The 14,391-nt window shown below is 69.8% G+C and overlaps 2 protein-coding genes across 4 annotated transcripts; one reads left to right on the plus strand and one right to left on the minus strand.

Moving 5' to 3' along the window:
- The first annotated feature begins 1,861 nt into the window (after positions 1–1,861).
- Positions 1,862–6,462, plus strand: PRSS57 (serine protease 57). The gene is made up of 6 exons (XM_062179399.1): positions 1,862–1,931; positions 2,177–2,330; positions 2,597–2,741; positions 3,399–3,662; positions 5,354–5,563; positions 6,298–6,462. The coding sequence occupies exons 1-6, from the start codon at positions 1,862–1,864 to the stop codon at positions 6,460–6,462; spliced, it is 1,008 nt and encodes a 335-aa protein (XP_062035383.1).
- On the minus strand, positions 6,069–9,884 carry FSTL3 (follistatin like 3). 3 transcript variants are annotated; one of them, XM_062178288.1, is made up of 5 exons: positions 9,758–9,884; positions 8,739–8,945; positions 7,937–8,152; positions 7,041–7,268; positions 6,069–6,944 (listed from the first exon to the last, which is right to left on the minus strand). In XM_062178288.1, the coding sequence occupies exons 1-5, from the start codon at positions 9,849–9,851 to the stop codon at positions 6,817–6,819; spliced, it is 873 nt and encodes a 290-aa protein (XP_062034272.1). In that variant the 5' UTR covers positions 9,852–9,884; the 3' UTR covers positions 6,069–6,816. The 3 variants fall into 3 exon arrangements, with proteins under 3 accessions (XP_062034272.1, XP_062034273.1, XP_062034271.1); XM_062178289.1 differs by having other exon boundaries at positions 6,384–6,962; positions 8,739–8,924; XM_062178287.1 differs by having other exon boundaries at positions 6,390–6,962.
- Positions 9,885–14,391: the final 4,507 nt, after the last annotated feature.

The raw sequence follows: 14,391 nt of genomic DNA on the forward strand, positions 1-14,391 counted from the left end.
AGGTGCAGCCCTAAGTGGCATCACCTGGCCACAGGGGGGCCGTGGGGGCAGGGCAGGTGGGCATCCTGTGCCCAGGCAGCATCCTCACTGTCCACTTGCTCACCCACAGTGCCCTGAAGCACCTCACACCGCCCTGCGCCCTTGCTGGCCCCCTCCATGGACCCCGGAACCCTTGGCTCCCATGAGGTCCTCCCACCCAGGCTTCTGCCCACTACCCCAGTCCTGCCCAGCCCACCTTGCGCACCTGGCCAGCACCCGGACGTCCTCTGGACTCCTTAGACTCTGGCGAGGGGGCAAGGGGGACCCCTCTGAGCCCTGGGCTTCCCTGCCTGTGGGGGGGCCTCAGGGACCCCCACCCCACCCGCCACAGCCTCCCTGGTCTCTCGGTCTCCTCTCCCTTTCGCCAGATTCCGCCCTTGCTCCTTCACCCTCCATGGCTCCCTGGTGCCCTTGGCCTGAATCTCAAGGCTGAGCAGAGCCAGGCAGCCTGTCTGCCCCTCACCCACCCTGCCCACACCCACACAGTCCGCCGGTGCCCAGTGTCCGCCCGGAGCCCCAGCCCTGTGCCGTCCCCTTTGCTGGCTCAGGGCTGTCTGCCTGGGACCCCTGACAGGTGGCTCCGTCTGTGTGTGAAGCCTTTCCTTCCCGGTGCTCCTGTGAATCCCACACTGGCAGGGGCTTCCTGTCTTCCCTGGGCACAGGCCGCTGCTGGGACAGTCAGATGCTCTGTCGTCTCCCCCCCCCCCCCCGCAGTGCCAGAGAGTGGTGAGTGTGCCCACTGCACAGCAAAGGCAGGTGGGGGCCTCAAGAGGGCGCCCAGGTGAGCGTGCCCAGTGCACAGCCCGGCAGGTGAAAGCCCTCAGACAGTGCCCAGGGCCTCTGTGCCCCCAGTGCCCAATGCACCTGCTGTCTTGTCGCCAGTCCCAAGAGCTCCTAGGGACAGAGTGAGGCCCGGAGAGCTGTGGGAGCAGCTCCAGGGACCCAACTGTAGCCAAGCCCCACTTCCCCTCTGCTGGCCCTGGGTGGCCCCCCTGGGAGGGCTGCAAGGCAGGAGGCACTCAGCTCCCCCTTGGGCCCTCGGTCCAGCAGCTCCGGGTTCCCGGCCATCTGTTTGCAGCTGCAGGCACAGCCCACTGGTCTTTGGGTCAGGCGAGGCCGTTGCTTGTTTCGCAACTGTGCAGCAAAGGGCAGGAAGCACCTGGCCCGCGGCCCCTGACTTCGGCCGCGTCCCCACCAGCGACCCAGGGACAGACAGCAAAGTGCGCGGCTGCAGCTCCCACATTGGGGGCATCTGGGTCTCTGTCTCGTGCTGCAAGTCCAGGGGCCGCTGGGGAGGGAGGGGACTGGGCCAGGCCAGGGGGCCCCACGCTCTCTAGGGTCCCTGGGGATGTAGCTGTGGCCACGCGAACAGGGAGCTGTGAGCAGGCTCTGAGCGCTGGCTGGGGTGCCCAGGCCCTTTGTGCTCGGGAGCTGCCCCTTGGGGTTGGCTGCCCCAGAGCTGGGAATGAGGGCGGTGGGCTTCCCACAGCTAGGGGAGTGCAGGAGCCGGGCTGCCGCCGCTCAGCTGGAACCAAGCTCTGCGCCCGCCCGGGGCTGTGATGCGAGGGACAGGAAGCAGGTAGCCACACAGTCACGGCTGCAATGAGAGAGGCCCCGTGTCCCGGCTCTGAGTGGCAGCCCTGGAGCCCCGCCCCAGGCTCTCACCCCAGCAATTGCGCGAGACCCTCACCAAGACGCAGCCACCGTTTGCCAGAGCCACCCCCTGGGTGCTGGGCCCTCCACCCGCAGGCTGGTTCCCCCTTTCCCGGCACTGGGTTCTAGGGAGGCCACGGCCCAGAGGACTCTCCAGCTCACCACAGCCATGGGGCCAGGGATGGTGCTCTGGGGGCCCCCACTGCTGATGGTGCTGACGCTGCTCACAAGGCCCCCCAGTGAGGCCCCCGGGGACCCCCACCCTAGCCCCACCCTGAAGCCCTGGGGAACCTTGGCACCCTGGGGGCCCAGCCACGAGGGAGGGCCCAGCTGCTCAGGCCCAGGTTCCTGGGTCCCAGGCCCCTCCCAGCACTGGTGGGGCTGCCCCAAGCCCCTCTGTCTCTGCCTTTATCCCCCTGCGCCACATCCCTGGCCCCCATCCACTGCCACAGTCACCCCCATGGGCCCTTCCCTGCCCCCACAGGCTCCTGGGGGGCCCGGGTCGTGGGGGGCCGCGAGGTGACCCCGCACTCCCGGCCCTTCATGGCTGCGGTGAGCTTCGAGGGCCAGCAGCACTGCGGGGGATTCCTGCTACGAGCCGGCTGGGTGGTCTCGGCGGCCCACTGCTTCCATGGCAGGTGAGCAGTGTCTCCCAGGCACCTGGGAGGGGGCATCTGAGCCGGGCTGGACAAGCTGGGCAAGGAGAAGTCAGGAATTGGGGGGGGGGGGGGTGTACGAGCCGGAGGTGGCTCAGCTGAGGTCCCAGTGGGAGGCTCTGCGTCGGGATCCAGGTTCACGTAGCAGCCGGGGACCTGACCCCGAGCCCTGGACAGACCCCCTGGGCTGACTCCCAGCGCCCTGGTCACCGGGTTGGGCTACAGCCGCATCGCTCGTCCGCCCACAGAGACCCTCGCTCGGGCCTGGTGGTTCTGGGGGCCCACGCCCTGCATACCCCGGAGCCCACCCAGCAGGTGCTCGGCATTGCAGCCGCCTTTGGGCACCCGGACTACCGGCCCTCCACGCACGCCAACGACATTTGCCTGCTGCGGGTGAGCGCGGGGCGACTTCCGCTTTTCAACGTGGTGGTGGGGCGCTCAGGCGCTGGCCCCGCGTGGAGCACCCTGGGTGGGCAGCAGCTCCCCCGTGAATCAGGCTCGCCCCTGCCCGCGTGCGTGCGTCCGTGGGGGGCCCCACCCCCTCCTGCTCAGGGCATCACGCCCGCACCCGAGCCCGCTTCCGGGACCTACTTCCCAAACCCGCCGCCAGGACAGCACCCGCAGAGCAGCACCCAGTACGCAATGCGCAGCGCGCAGCGCGCGGGGGACAAGGTCCTGCTGCTAGGGCTCGTCGGGTGCGTTGTGGGGAGACTGAGGGGTGGTACCCAAGACCCCCGAGTGAGCCCAGAACCAGGCCCAAGCCATTCTCCCCGCGGCCCAGGGCTGAGTGCCCACCGTGTCTCAGCAGCAGAGACGCGCGGGGCGGCAGCCTGGGAGACCAGTGGGTGTCTGGGAAAGGCCGGAGGGGGTGGAGCGGGGCTTCGGGCAGCGGCACGGCGTGGGCGGCGGCAGGGCGTGGGGGGGCAGCCATGGGAGGGCTGGGAGCAGGGAGGAGGTAGGGGTTTGGGAGAGCCCCCAGGCCTGATGGGCAGGGGGGCGTAGGGCTCGTGGGGGGCAGGGGCTCGCCCCAACCCCCTGCTCTCGCTGCAGCTGAACCGCTCTGCCGTCCTGGGCCCGGCCGTGGGGCTGCTGCGGCTGCCGCGCACGGGCGCCAAGCCCCCAGCGGCCGGGGTGCGGTGCCGGGTGGCCGGCTGGGGCTCCATATCCAGTTTCGAGGAGTCGCCGCCGGGGCTGATGGAGGCCGAGGTGCGCGTGCTGGGCCTTGACGCCTGCAACAGCTCCTGGAAGGGTCAGCTCAGCCCCAACATGCTTTGCACCCGCAGCGGAGACCGCCGGAGGCGTGGCTTCTGCACGGTGAGATGCCCTTGGCACCACAGCCGGCCGGAGCCAGCCGGAACCGGCCAGGCCTAGGGGGTGGGGGTTGAGTCCCGCGGTGTTTGACCCGAGGAGAAGCTGGGGCGCGGGAGGGCGGAGTAGGGGGAGGGGCCCAGGGGTGCCAGGCCAGGCTCAGCTGTGCAGGTCACTCACTGCAGAACCTGCCCCAGACTTGTGTGTGGCGCAGGCTGAGTCCAGGAGGGGGCAGCAGAGCCCCCCCCTCTGGAGGAGGCTGGTCCACCCGCGCCTGGAGCCTGTTACAGGCAGCCCCACGGTGAGGGGGCTGGGAGGAAGGAGGCCTGGGAGGCTCAGAGCTGGAACTCCAGGCCCAGTACAGACTCCACTTCCTGGGTGTGCGGCCGTGGACAGCCACCCTGTTTCTGTTCTAGAAAACTCTTAGTAGAGAGACAGACACAGAGAGCCCCTGTCCTCTTAGTCACTCCTCAAATGCCCACATCAGCCGGGACTGGGTCCAGCCGGAGCCGGGAGCTGGGACCTCCGTCCAGGTCCCTGACGTGCATGCGGGGGCCGGCACTTGAGCCATCACGGCTGCCCCCTGCGGTGCGTCAGCAGGGAGCTGGGGCCAGGAGAGGGGCCGATTTGGGCGTCTCAGCCCCAGGTCAGTGCCTTCTCCCTTGGCCTCGCTGTGTCCACTTGTGCAGCTGCCCGGCTACTTCACAGGAGGGGGATGGAGGGGTGGTGGGGAGGAGGGGCGGTGGGGCCCAGCGTGCAGGAGGCCTCCCACCAGGAGCCAGGGCTGGAAGGGGCCTTGCGAGGTGTGGAGGCACACAGAGGCAGCCCTGGCCAGTGGTGCAGGCTGTGCCCTGCAGAAAGCCCCGTAGACTTCACGATGCTCGTGGAAAAATGGAGAAAAAAACACAACATATGTTGCCACAGGCCCAGGCCTTATTCCTCTACTCCTAGAGCCTTTTGAAGATGCCTCCATTAGCATAAGTGGAGGGGGTGCAGTAGCAGGTCCCCAGAGAGGGCAGGGCTGGCCTGGGAGGCCGGGGCCCTGAGTGACTGTAGCTTTTGGGAGGGGCTGGCGCTGTGGCACAGCTGGCGGAACCACAGCTTACAGAGCATCCGCGCTGCACGCCGGTCCCAGTCCCAGCTGCTCCAATTCCCACTTGGGAGGCAGCAGGTGATGGCCGAGCGCTTGGGCCCCTGCACCCACGGGGGAGATCAGGGGAGCTCCTGTCCGTCTGGGAAGTGAGCCAGCAGGTGACCTTGGAATGAGGGAAGGCCGGCGCCGTGGCTCAACAGGCTAATCCTCCACCTTGTGGCGCCGGCACACCGGGTTCTAGTCCCAGTTAGGGCACCGGATTCTGTCCCGGTTGCCCCTCTTCCAGGCCAGCTCTCTGCTGTGGCCTGGGAAGGCAGTGGAGGATGGCCCAAGTGCTTGGGCCCTGCACCCGCATAGGAGACCAGGAGAAGCAGCTGGCTCCTGGCTTCGGATCAGCACGATGCGCCAGCCGCAGCAGCCATTGGAGGGTGAACCAACGGCAAAAAGGAAGACCTTTCTCTCTGTCTCTCTCTCTCTCACTATCCACTCTGCCTGTCAAAAAAAAAAAAAAAAAAGGAATGAGGGAAAATGAGGGAAGCCACGTGGGAGCTCCCTAGGGGCCGAGGTCTGCAGGCCTCTAACTCCTCCTTTCCCTCCGCCCTAGGGGGACTCCGGGGGACCCCTGGTATGCCGGAGCCGGGCCCACGGCCTGGTCTCTTTCTCAGGCCTCTGGTGTGGGGACCCCAAGACCCCAGACGTGTACACGCAGGTGTCAGCCTTCGTGGCCTGGATCTGGGAGGTGGTTCAGCAGCCCAGCCCTGCACCCCGGCCCCCTGGGCACCTAGGAGGACCTGCCAAAGCCATGCCTCCACAGGTGCGACAGTGGACCTGGTCAGCCGGTGGGTGGGAGGCCAGGGCATAGAATGAAGCAGTGACCGACAGCTCAGCTGCCCCCACCCCTCGGTCCAGACTCCATCCTCCTCCCCCGCCCCAATGTTGGTGAACCAACGGCACTGCCATCCACATGGGGAAACTGAGGTGGGGGCAGCGGGGGTCTCCCTGGCCCGCTGTGGGGGGCGGGGACTGGCCTTGGCCCTCACCTCTTAAGTCTGCTCAGAGCGGCTCGGGGCACCCAGCGGTAGGTAGCACATTGCTATTACTGTCACTTATTAATCGTATTGTTATCGGCGCACCCCTAACCCTTCAAGGCCAAGTCTCCGTTTCTGGACCCCAAGCCACCCAGCGTCTTGGGGACTCCCTGAGCCATGCTGCCGCCCACCCCACCCGCAATGGCGTCTCCTTCCCTCCCCGCCTCACCCAGGGTCTCTGCCTCTCCAGAGACCCTGCCCTGGCCGGTCCGCCCAAGAGAGGCAGTAAAGGGCGCTCCGGGAGCCCCCGCCGTGGTTTTCTGGTCTTTATTGCCTCGGCAGGGCAGGGCTCCGAGGGTCGGGGGCGGCTGCGGGGGGGCGCGGGCGCTCCAGGGTAAGCATTTCTGGGGTGCGGAGGGTGACGCAGCCTTCCCGCGCCCCAGACTCGGGGCACCGGGTCCCTTCCCCGCGGGGTTCCCCGCCCCCTCCATCGGGCCTGAGCCTGTGGCCCCCCACGCAGGCTGCGGATGCTGAGCGGCGCCTGGGCGCGACCCAGGGGCTGGGAGCAGCGGCGGGGGGCGCGGGGCCCTGTGCGCTGTGCAGCAAGCCCGGGGACCACGCACGTCCGCCACGTCCTGCTGTCCGCACCCGCGCCCTGGCCCCGCCCGCTGCACACCCGCGCTGAGTCCGAGGCTGCGCGGGGCGGCTGTGTGGCCCGGTCCAGGCCGCCCGCGCCCGCCCCCAGGCGGTCCAGAGGAAAGGGGAGGCCGCCAGAGCCTCCATCCCGTCCTGTTCTCGTCCCCACGTCCTGGGTTAGACCCCTCCTCGCCTCGTGTTCCGGACCCCAGGTCCCCGCGGGTGCCCGTGCGGGCGGGCGGGGCGGCGACCACGAAGAGATTCATCCCCAGAGGGGCGGGACCGGCGTCTCCCGGGCCCGTGCTCCGCGCGCCAGGCCTCGTCCCCGCCATCCTTCCGCGACGGCGGGACCTCCAGGGTCCCCATGCCCGGAACACAGACTCCGCGAGGCAGCGAGTCGGGCTCACACCGCGTTCTCCTCCGGCTCTGGCTCTGGCTCCGGCTCCGGCTCCCGCTCCTCCTCGGACTCGGTGCCCGGAGGCTCGCGTGCGGGTCCTGGGGGTCCTACGGGTCCTGCGGGTCCTACGGGTCCTGCGGGTCCTACGGGTCCTGCGGAGCGACGGCACGTGAGCGCGGGCCGCGCGGCTGCAGAGCCCCCGGAGCTGGGCCTGGCCCGCGCGCCCGCACCTGTGCAGCTGCCCGGGTGGCGCACGCCGATGGAGCGGCCCAGAAAGCAGGTGGCCTGGCGCAGGTGGCACGAGGACACGTAGGTGACGTTGTCGTTGCCACACAGCTCCTGGCCGGGGCTGGAGGGCGCGGGGCAGGGCGCCGCCCGGCAAACCACGCAGTGCGCGCTGCCCGTCTGGTCCACCACGCAGGACTGCGGCCGCGGGCACACCACGTGCGCGCAGGACTCTGCAGGCAGCGCGCGGGCTGGTCAGGGCGGAGCGGTGCACCCCGCCGGGTTTCATCCGCACCCTCCTGACACGGCCCACAAGCTCCGCCCCCACACCCCAGGGCTATCTACCTCCCAAACGTCCCGCCCCGCACGGCCCAGAAGCCCCGCCCCTGCACCCCAGGGCAACCCCCCCTAACGCTCCGCCCTGCACGGTCCACAAGCCCCGCCCCGCACTCCAGGGGCATCCTCTTCCAAGCACCCCGCCTTGCACTCCAGGGCCATCCCCTCCCAAGCGCCCCGCCCCCGCACGGCCCACAAACCCCGCCCCTGCACAATCCCTAACACTCTCAAACTCTCGCCCCTGGGGAGCCCCAGATCTCCCAGATCCAGGGCCTCCTCTTCCTCGTTCCTGACCTCTCTTGAGTCCGATCCAGTGACAGAATACAGATGCGCTGGACTGAACCCCGCGCCCCGCCCACGCCCCGCCCTCTGCAGTCCCCTCCCTACGTCCTGAGGCCACGCCCCAGCCACGCCCCCACATCCTGCTGCAGCGGCCCCTGTACCCGACACGCAGGTCCTTGGCTCCGCCCCCGCCCCGCCCCCACGTCCTGTGGCTGCGGCCCCCGTACATGGCGCGCAGGTCCTTGGCTCCGCCCCAGCCCCGCCCCGCCCCGCCCCCACGTACTGCGGCAGCGGCCCCGGTACATGACGCGCAGGTCCGGGTGGCCGCGGCAGCGCGCGGCGCGCAGCTCGCACTCGTCGCGGTAGGTGGCGCCGTCCGAGCCGCAGACCTGCAGGCGTGCCGGGAGCCCCGCGCAGTCGGGCGCGCACTCGCAGCGCGGGCGGCCCCCCAGCATGCGGCACGCCTTGCCCGGGCCGCATTCCACGCCGTCGCACGAGTCTGCGGAGACAGGAGGCCGGGCGCGGCCAGGTTCGCGGGGCGCGGAGCCCCCGCAGCCCACCGCAGCGAGGCCGGGGAGCCCGCGCCCGTACCGCGCCGACCCGGGCTCCCCTGCTCGCGCCCGTTTCACCGACGGGGAAGCCGAGGCCGCGCAGCGGGGGCCCAATGTGAGGAGCGGGGCAGGAGCGGGACACGCGCCCGGAGGGCACGCGGGCCGCCCCAGCGCGCTTCCCACTGCAGCCGAGCGGAACGGAGCCACCTGCGGCGGGGTCTGCGGGGTCCACCCGGCGGGGGTCCATCGCCCCAGCCAAGCCGCGGCCTCTGCGGGTGCTGCCTGCCGGACCGTGGCCAGCCGGCCAGCCCCAGGCCTCCCCGCCGCAGGGCTGAGCGTCCTCCAGACGGCGCCTGGACAGCTGCTGAGTTCCCGGCACAGACCCACGAATCTGGGCCTGGGCCCTGGTGAGGGGCAGCAGGGTTGACCCACGAGAAAAGCCAACTCCCAGGGTGCCTCCACCAGGTGCGGCAGGTGCAGAGAGGCCAGCGTCCGCCCCGCCGGCTCCCGTGGGGCCCCGGGACGGGCGCTCACCTTTGCAGGGGAGGCAGTGGACCAGCCCCAGGAAGCCCAGGAGGCTGATCTTGTTCCCGGGGTGGGTGAGGTTGGACCAGGCGGTGTCGATGCTGCCCGAGGCACAGCAGTCCGCCTGGCTCACGTCGGTCCTCAGCACCAGGCTGCACGTGTCCTCCCCACCCTGCTGGAGCCAGCACACACCTCCTGCAGGCGGGTCGGCCGTGGCTGCGGGGACGTGCTCGGTGGGTGACTGCGCAGGTATCCCCCTCCCCACATCCCTTCTCTCAGCCCTCCCCGCCCCGCCATCCCAGGAGGCCTGGGGCTGGCACCCTGCCCAGCACGGAGAGCGCCAGGCGCTGGGCGAGCCAGGGTCAGCGGGCCGGGGCTGCGTCTCCCGCCTCTGCCCTCTGTCTAGACAGCGCCCGGGGGCACGCGGAGCCCCTCCCGGCAGCCCCCCCTCGCCTGGCCCGCCTCTTACTCACTGCAACTTGGGAACATTCCCCTAGCATGAGCTCACTGTCTCCCCGGGGACGCGGCCTTCGGGGAGGGGGCGCGGCCGGCCCTCAGCTTCCTCACCGTGCGCGGGGGCGGGGACAGCCGCAGCCCCCACGACCCCACGGGCCTGTCTGCAACCCGGCGCCCATCCTGTGCAAGGGGAAACTGAGGCCGGGGGTGGGGTGTCGCCGGCCCTGAGTCCGCGGGCGCTCAGGTCAGTGCCCAGCCCCCGGCCCCTGCGTGGCTGCCTGCCCCTCCTCCCCCCATCGGGGCATCAGGACCGGCCTGGGACCGCCCAGGCTTTCGCCCCGGCTCTGCCACCTCTGGGCTCTGCTAGCGTTTCCCCATCTGGGACACGTGGATGAGGAGCCCGCCCACAACACGGGGCTGTCGTGTGGGCTCAGTCGTGGTCATAGCCCCCGCTGACCCCCCCTGACCCTGCTTCAGCCCCAAGCCTTCCAGGGCTCAGCACCCCCCAGCCCGGCAGCCCCACGTGGGTGGCCCGCCCCCACACGCCAGCTGCTTCCGGCAGCCCCACTCACCGGGCGCGGGGTCCCCCGAGCCCACGAAGCCCGCAGCCCAGGCCAGGGCACCCCAGGACAGCGGCCACAGTGGCCCCGGCGCCCCGGGACGCATGGCGGAGCCGAGACGGTCGCGGGCGGTGGGGAGGGCGGCGGCACCGACTTCCCAGAGCGCTGGGGGCCGGCGCTGCCTATAAAGGACCCGCTGGCCGGGCCGGGGCGGGGCTGGGTGGGGCGGGGCCCGCGAGTGGCGGGCGTGAGGCTGTGTCCGCGGGGGTGGCAGCCCTGGGGGGCCGGGGTCAGGGGGCCCCTGAGGTGTCCCTGTGGCTGTAGGCTCAGGGGTCTGACGGCCACTCTGAGGGGCAGCCATGGCCGCTGGTGGGGCCCACAGGTGCCCTGGGTCCCGCTGAGTCCCCACAGCTGGTGCGGCTGCTGCCCTGCTAAAGGCTGGAGCTGGTGCACGGCTGGGGGCGAGCAAGAGGTTGGGGGGCTTGGCTGTTCTGCCCGGCCCCCTCCCCTCCCCCCAGCCCAGACCCTGCAAGCCGGCAGAGGTGCTTCCCAGGGCTGCAGGGCCTGCGGGGTCTAGGGCTGGTGGGGCGCCTTCCCGTTTTGGGCTGAGCTCTGGCTTCCAAGGAGGAGTTGGACAGGTGGGTGTGGGGGTGCTGGGTGCCATGGCAACCAAGGCAGACCCTGGCCGCCCTCACTCAGCTCAGGGCTTGCAGGGGCGACTGAGAGCCGAGCACCAACAAATGAACCTGGAGCAAGGAGATGAACCTGAAGCAAGGAGCGCAGGGGATGGGGCCACCTCTGTTCCCACGGGAGTGCAGGCTGAGGCTGCCCACAGCCAGGACGGCCGAGGCCGCGCCACACCCCTTCCTGGCCAGCGCAGGACAGCGGCCATCTCGGCCTGGCCTTGGCCCCCGGCAGTCCCCGGGGAGTCTGTCCAGTTCGGGATTGGGCAGGGTGTCCCCACTGTGGGTGTCCGGAGCTGGATGGTGACCTTGGCCAAGGCTTGACCCTGCTGTGACCGTGCTGCCGTGTCCTGGGCTGTGCAGATGAAAGGGTCATTGTCTGGCTGGCGTGGGTTCGGGGCCTCTGCAGGGAACCCGAGGTCCCAGGCCGGTGGCCTGCCGGGCCCGAGGCCATGGGCTGGGCCACCCAGAGGCAGCTGTGTCCCCTGGCCTGGCCCTCCCCGCCCAGCCCCATGTCCTCCCTGGGGCCTCTGCTCCTTTGCCCGGGCCCTGTCAGGTGGACATGGAGTGACGACTCACGTCGGTGCATGCTGGATGAGCCCCCGGCCGTCCAGAGCCCGCCAAGGGAGACAGACAGGGTCACAGGGCAGGGGGCTGAGGGCTGGAGCTGAACCCTGAAAACTGGAGGCCTGTCCCTCGGCGTCCAGTGAGAGGGGGCGTTGAGGCCGTCTTGGCCACTGCTGCTGGCTCTGAAGATGGAGAAAGGGGCCCCGTGCCAAGGAATGTGGGTGGCCCCTGGAAGCCGAAACAGCACAGAGTGAACTGTCCCGGGGAGCGCGGCTTCGCCAGCACAGCCCACAGCTGAGGGCCGGGCCCCGGGACCTTTGCTTTCCTATCTGTAAAACGGGCACAGATTCCGGCCTCCGAGTGCGAGGGCTGACGGGCGGAGGGGCAGGGTGGGCCTCCCTGCTGCTCACCGGTGCCGAGGAGGCAGCTTCCCCCCCAGCGCTGGCACTGGGTCGGCCCGGAAAGGATTACCAGGCCCTGTTCTGATGGAACCCTGAGGCCGGCCCCCTCTGGTCCTGGGGGGCTGTCGCCTCCTGTGTTCCAGCCCCCGGAGCCCCCGCAGTGGGCACACGCCCAGCCATGGCCAATCAGCGAGCAGCCTCTGGGACTCTTCCCGGGCACCTGGAGCGGCAGGTGGCCGTGGCCGTGGCCGCCGCCCAGCAAGACACAAGGCCAAGAGAGGTGGATGCGGGCCATGCCCGACCCCCCCCCCCGCCCCAGCAAGACGGTTTACAATGTATTTCTGTGCCTGCAGCCCCAACACCAGCTCCCCAGAAGGCCCCTCCCACCTCCCCCAGAGGGGAGGCCGAGGCTGCAGGCACCGTCAACCTCTGCCCCAGCTTGCAGGTCGTGGCCCCGGCCCAGGTCTCGGGGACCCCCTGGGCCCAGGGCAGCAAGGCCTGGTAGATTCTGCGAGTGCGTGGTGCTCAAAAGCCTGGGCCAGGTGATGGTTGGTGTGGCAGGTGTCCCCACCCCAGCCCCTGCCCCACCGTGGCTCCCAGGACCTGAGGACAGAGTCCGGGCCGTTTCACGTCCCTACCACAGCCATCCCTCCCCACGGTGCCCCCTACATCCCGGGACCCCGGAAGCCACCTTCATTCCCCCGCTGAGCCCCACGGTGAATTCGGATTGACCAAAGTCATTCCTTTTGCCCGCCACTGCCTTGGACCCAGCCATGTGACCCCACCCCAGCCAGTGGCACCTGGGGAAGCTGCAGGTGCCCAGGCTGGGCCACCACGGCCCCCAGAGCGTGCAGCACCAGCCCTGCCACCCGATGCCCTGGTCTCCGGGGCTAAAATCGGTTCTCAGCACCGTGGGCATCAGACGGCTGGGCCATCGTTTGCCTGGACGCCCGACTCTCACGGCTTCCTCCCCTTCTCTGCCTGTTGCCCACTTCCAGGTGTTCTGGAGACGGCAGTGGGGGAAGGGGAGGGCCCAGGGGACAGTTCCAGCAGGGCTACCTGGAGGCCCGGGTCCCTGGGCATCCGGCTCCATAGCTGTGGACAGAGGGAGCTCCCCTGGGTGTGCTGGGCGACCCCCTAGGGACAGACACAGCAAGATGGCAGCTGGGCAGCTGGGTCAAGGCCGCCTGGGGTCTTGCTCTGCAACTTCCCGGCTGGTTGCAAACTGTAGGATGAAGTCAGCAGAGCACAAGGCTCCTCCCAGTTCCAGCTCCTGCGGAGGCAGACCCTGGGAGGCAGCAGTGGGGGCCCAGGCACTGGGGCCTCTGCCACCCATGGGGGAGGCCGGGCTGGAGCTCCTGGCTCCTGGCTGCAGCCCCACCCGGGGAGTGAACCGGCAGACGGAAGTTCTCTCTGTCTCTCCGCCTTGCAAATAAAGAAAAACAAAAAAATCTAAAGGGGCGTGGAGGAATCTGTCCGGGCAGTGCCCGGTCCCTGACGCCGACACACAAGAGTGAGTCCGGGGCCTTTATCCACAGCCATGAGCTGCAGAGCATAAAGCAATAAGGGGTTCACTTGGGAACCCCACGCCACAGATATAAGAAGACTGAAAAATAAGCAAAAGATACAAACCAAAAAGTATCCGTAACAAAGTAAGAAACTCATACAGAAGACAGATCAAATACACAGGGCAACAAACCAAGAACAGTGGAGAGCAGCCTGGGCCGCAGGAGCGGCCGGGGCCTGGTGCAGGGGGTTCAGGGGTTAACCTGCCGGGAGGGTTGCACACCAGCTCCGACCTAGCCCCCAGCTGATCTGCTGCACCTGGGGCGCAGGCTCCACCCAGCGGAGGCAGCAGTGAGAGCCAAGGGCTTGGGCCCCTGCACCCAGTGGGAGACCCGGGACACTCCTGGCTTTGGCCTGGCCCAACCCTGACAGCTGTGGACATCTGGGAAGTGAACCAGCAGATGGAAACCCCACCACCACCTCTCGCGTTCTGCCTTTTACATAAATACGTACGCAAATTTTTAATAGAGACGTGCAAGTACACATGTGTCAATAAGATTGAGAAGTGAGCCGCGGCCGCCTTGGGGGCTCTGCCTGTCTCCCTCCCCTGCAAGGTGGGCCCAGAGCCCTCCCCTCACCCTGTCCTGAGGTCCCCCACCCAGGGGACCAGCAGGGCGTCCGAGGGACAGTGGGCCGGTCTGTGACCCCGAACCGCAGAGGACGCCAGGCAGAGCAGCAGCCCTGGTGCAGGCGCCAGGGCGTCCTGGTGGGCGCCGAGGGGCGGGGAGCCCAGGACATCCGTGTCCCTGCACGTGGACGGATGGCCTGAGGCCCCAAGCCCCAGGCCGGCCTAGATGGGGACCGGGCAGGGGTCAGGGTGCGGGCCCCAGCTGTGCTGGGTGCCCCTGGCACCTGTGTCGCTCCAGGATCCGGGGGACACCCCCAGCGGTGGGGCGTCCTGCTGGGGGGCAAGAGGCCGGGAAGGGGATGGGGGCGGCGGGGCGTCCCGAGGGCCCAGCCCCGAGGCCGGCGCGCCCTCTGTCGGCCGCCCGGGCTCGGTCGCCCGCACCCCGAGGCCCGCACTCGCAAGCTCCGCACCGCAAAGCCGCACCATGTGGTCTCTGTAGCCTGACGCCAGCCGGGCCCCGCGCGCGCTCCCACCCAGCCCAGGGTCCCGCACGCGGGTTTCACGCCCCGCATTAAGCCGCGTGGCGCCGGGCCCGAGGGGCTAAGGTTTCCAGGCCGACGGGCGCGGGCCGGAAGGACCCGGGGGTCCCACCCAGTAGGGGTCCGCGGCGGGCACGGCGCCCCCGGCCGGCCCCTGCAGCGCATGGGGGAACCGTGGGGGCCCCGCGGACGGAGCGCAGCCGGGACGCGGCGGGCGGGGAGGACTAGGGCAGACCGCAGTCCCCGCGGCGGCGAGGGGAGAGGCGGAGCTTCGTGGCCGCCAGGCCTGGCCACGCCCCTGGCCGCGGTTGCCGGAGCGACC

This window comes from Lepus europaeus, chromosome 20, assembly GCF_033115175.1.
Source record: "Lepus europaeus isolate LE1 chromosome 20, mLepTim1.pri, whole genome shotgun sequence".
NCBI classification, from domain to species: Eukaryota; Metazoa; Chordata; class Mammalia; order Lagomorpha; family Leporidae; genus Lepus; species Lepus europaeus.

Bases quoted from the DNA above. Each gene is read 5' to 3' on its own strand.
- FSTL3 (XM_062178287.1), bottom strand. From the start codon at position 9,851: ATGCGTCCCGGGGCGCCGGGGCCACTGTGGCCGCTGTCCTGGGGTGCC. The intron at 8,946-9,757 runs GTGAGTGGGGCT...ACGTCCCCGCAG, and splicing joins CTCGGGGGACCCCGCGCCCG to CCACGGCCGACCCGCCTGCA. The intron at 8,153-8,738 runs GTGAGCGCCCGT...CTGTCTCCGCAG, and splicing joins CCACTGCCTCCCCTGCAAAG to ACTCGTGCGACGGCGTGGAA.
- PRSS57 (XM_062179399.1), top strand. From the start codon at position 1,862: ATGGGGCCAGGGATGGTGCTCTGGGGGCCCCCACTGCTGATGGTGCTG. The intron at 2,331-2,596 runs GTGAGCAGTGTC...GTCCGCCCACAG, and splicing joins GCCCACTGCTTCCATGGCAG to AGACCCTCGCTCGGGCCTGG. The intron at 2,742-3,398 runs GTGAGCGCGGGG...CTCTCGCTGCAG, and splicing joins ACGACATTTGCCTGCTGCGG to CTGAACCGCTCTGCCGTCCT.